The sequence below is a fragment of the Octopus bimaculoides genome, chromosome 9 (genome assembly GCF_001194135.2).
Source record: "Octopus bimaculoides isolate UCB-OBI-ISO-001 chromosome 9, ASM119413v2, whole genome shotgun sequence".
Lineage (NCBI taxonomy): Eukaryota > Metazoa > Mollusca > Cephalopoda > Octopoda > Octopodidae > Octopus > Octopus bimaculoides.
This window is the reverse complement of record NC_068989.1, coordinates 76,348,499-76,351,459: the sequence shown is the minus strand read 5'-3', so window position 1 is coordinate 76,351,459 and position 2,961 is coordinate 76,348,499. Positions and strand designations below refer to the sequence as shown.

At 37.6% G+C, this 2,961-nt stretch overlaps 1 protein-coding gene across 1 annotated transcript in view; it reads right to left on the bottom strand.

Annotated features, from left to right (window-relative positions):
* The window catches only part of LOC106868258 (low-density lipoprotein receptor-related protein 5), a 91,783-nt gene that overhangs the window by 26,305 nt on the left and 62,517 nt on the right, over window positions 1-2,961 (bottom strand). Inside the window, exon 16 of the mRNA XM_014913433.2 lies at window positions 1,123-1,238. Within this exon, the coding sequence (XP_014768919.1) occupies window positions 1,123-1,238 (116 nt within the window). The remainder of the gene's footprint in view (window positions 1-1,122; window positions 1,239-2,961) is intronic.

Genomic DNA, 2,961 nt, shown 5'->3' with positions numbered 1-2,961 from the left:
ATATATATATATATATATACATATGAAACAAAATAACAAAAACCAGCAATAGTTTAATGACTTCTAGAGTTAGTATTATTAGGTTAACGCTCAACGATAGAAAATGTTATGTAATGAATTATTAAATGCCGAAGTATAAGTGTGTAGCGTTTCGGACAGTATGCAGTATGCTTCTTCAGATACCAGAGGAAAATGAAGAAAGCTTGGTAAAAGACGGAGACGCTATTTTCGTCAGTTATCAGAGTTGAGTCTTCTTACAATTTAGCCAACAAGAGCTTTGTTGTATAACGGCGAACTTTGATGAGTTCGGACCTTTTGTGTAGGACAATAGGAGCTTGGTGATGTTGAACTTGTTTGAGATGACCACAGATCTTGGAACCTGTAAACAAACCTAGCTCAAACGACTCGCTTATGATAATAAAGATATTACGTAAATGAAGTTAAAATCGGGCTCCACTTACCAGAGATTATTTCACACACACACACGTATAAGTGTGTGTGTGTGTGTGTGTGCTCATACATGAATGTGCATATATATATACATATACATATATATATTAACATAAGTTAATCATCACAAAATTTTCCTTATACCCCAAGATTTCTTACACATCGGCAATTTTGAAATACTGAAATCGACTGGTGATCAAGATATTTAAAGATGCTAACTGCCTTTATTATGTTGTATCGTTAGAGGGTTGGGCAGGGAGGTGAGTGGCCACATTGTTGGTTAAAGAACTTATCGTGTGGTAAGTTGCATCTTTTTGTTGGCGTTCGTTTTTACAGGTATCAACAGGTAATTCAGTTTTAGAGTTAATCTCTTAGAGGCTTGTTTGTCAGTTGACACCTTTCGACATCTGATTGTTTACATGGATGACGTCCGCTATTTTCGTCAGTTATCAGAGTTGAGTCTTCTTACAATTTAGCCAACAAGAGCTTTGTTGTATAACGGCGAACTTTGATGAGTTCGGACCTTTTGTGTAGGACAATAGGAGCTTGGTGATGTTGAACTTGTTTGAGATGACCACAGATCTTGGAACCTGTAAACAAACCTAGCTCAAACGACTCGCTTATGATAATAAAGATATTACGTAAATGAAGTTAAAATCGGGCTCCACTTACCAGAGATTATTTCAGTTGAGTTGAATGCATGTATGTCGTTTAACCGTACAAATTTTGACGTGCCATCCCAGAAATTCTCCAATTGACCGCCTCTCTTTGACAAACGCATTAAGGAACTGTCAAGAAATATATATTACATTATTCATAGGCATCACACTATACTAGTCTTTCACCCTTCACGTCAATATATTCATTACAAGACACAAAACACCACCCGATCTACGGATTGAACCAAAGACTTCACGATCATGAACTACACACACTAATCTCTAAGCTTCATACCTTCGCCTTGATGAATATAGGTATCCTAAATTAAACAACAACCACTACATTTCTAAGTGTCGGATGTAATATGTTAATTATTAAGAGCAAATACCGAATCTTTAAATCAATACTATATCTATTTTTCTCTTCTTTTGTCTAATTTGGTGTGCTTTGATGGTTGTTCTATTCAGAAAAGTCAGTCGTATGGAAGCAATAATATTAGTTGAGGGGGCTGCTACGGTTTTACATTGTCACTGTGTGCGGCGACATAAATGTTTTTAATGTATTACGGCCAACGAGAATCTACATCAGACTACAATTACTAATACAGCAGGTGTCGTATTATAGGCTACAGTGACAGAGCGTGCAAATGACAGCTTTGGCCAACTCGTAAAAAAATAAACAGCCAATTCCCACCAAACATCAAACCACACCTAAACATCTCAAAAAAAAGAAAATGATAATAATAAATAATAAAAACACAACTATACAATTTAAATAACACTCCTCGTACATTGTCGGAAAATAAGATGAAATACTCATGGCTTTAATGATTTGATCATAAGCGTTGTATCGTTGTTTAGCCCAGGGTCAACAAATTCTGAGATTACATTGATTTAAGCAATAACTACGACATGCTTTAGAATCCATTCTATTATAGGCACAAGGCCTGACATTCTAAGAGGAGGCTAGCGGATTACATCGAGTCTAGAGTAAGACTAGTACTTATTTTATTAACCCCACCAAAAGGATGAAAAGCAAAGTCGATCCCGGCAGAGATCGAACTCAGAACGTAAAATCAGAAGAAAGTCCGCTAAATATGTTGAGCTACATGCCAACGATTTTGTCAGCTCTCTGTCTTGGATTTATGTTATTATTTTGAATTTATATTATTATATTGTTAATATAACTATATCGAAGGTGGCGAGCTGCCAGAATCGCTAGTACACCGGACAAAATGTTTAGCGGCATTTCGTCTCTCCTTACGTTCTGAGTTCAAATTCCGCTGAGGTCGACTTTGGCTTTCATCCCTTCAGGGTCGATAAAATAAGTACCACTTGAACACTGGAGCCGAGCAGCAGGGGGCGATATAATCGATTTACTCCCTTCCCCGAAAATTGCTGAATTTGTGCCAAAATATTTAACTAAATCCAGTTCCAATAGGACATGATGACTCACATTTCAAGAACTGACACTTCGTTGGTTAAAACGACGCGGGTTCCAGTTGATCTGATCAACGGAACAACCTGCTAGTGAAAATATCTTGCAAGTGGCTGAATACTCCACAAACACACGTACTCTTAATGAAGTGACGCAAAATATGACAAGGCTGGCCCTTTGAATTGCAGGTACAATTCATTTTTGCCAGCTGAATAAACTGAAACAACGTGAAATAAGGTTCCTTATTCAAGGACACAAGCGCCGCCAAGAATTGAACTCACACCCTTACGAACGGGAACTCAATACTCTTAACCGCCAAGCCTTGTGTCTCCACTCCTCACATGTAAACCATCCCTTTCTATTATAAGCACAAGGCCTTAAATTGCGGAGGGTTGGGATAGTCGATTACATGCC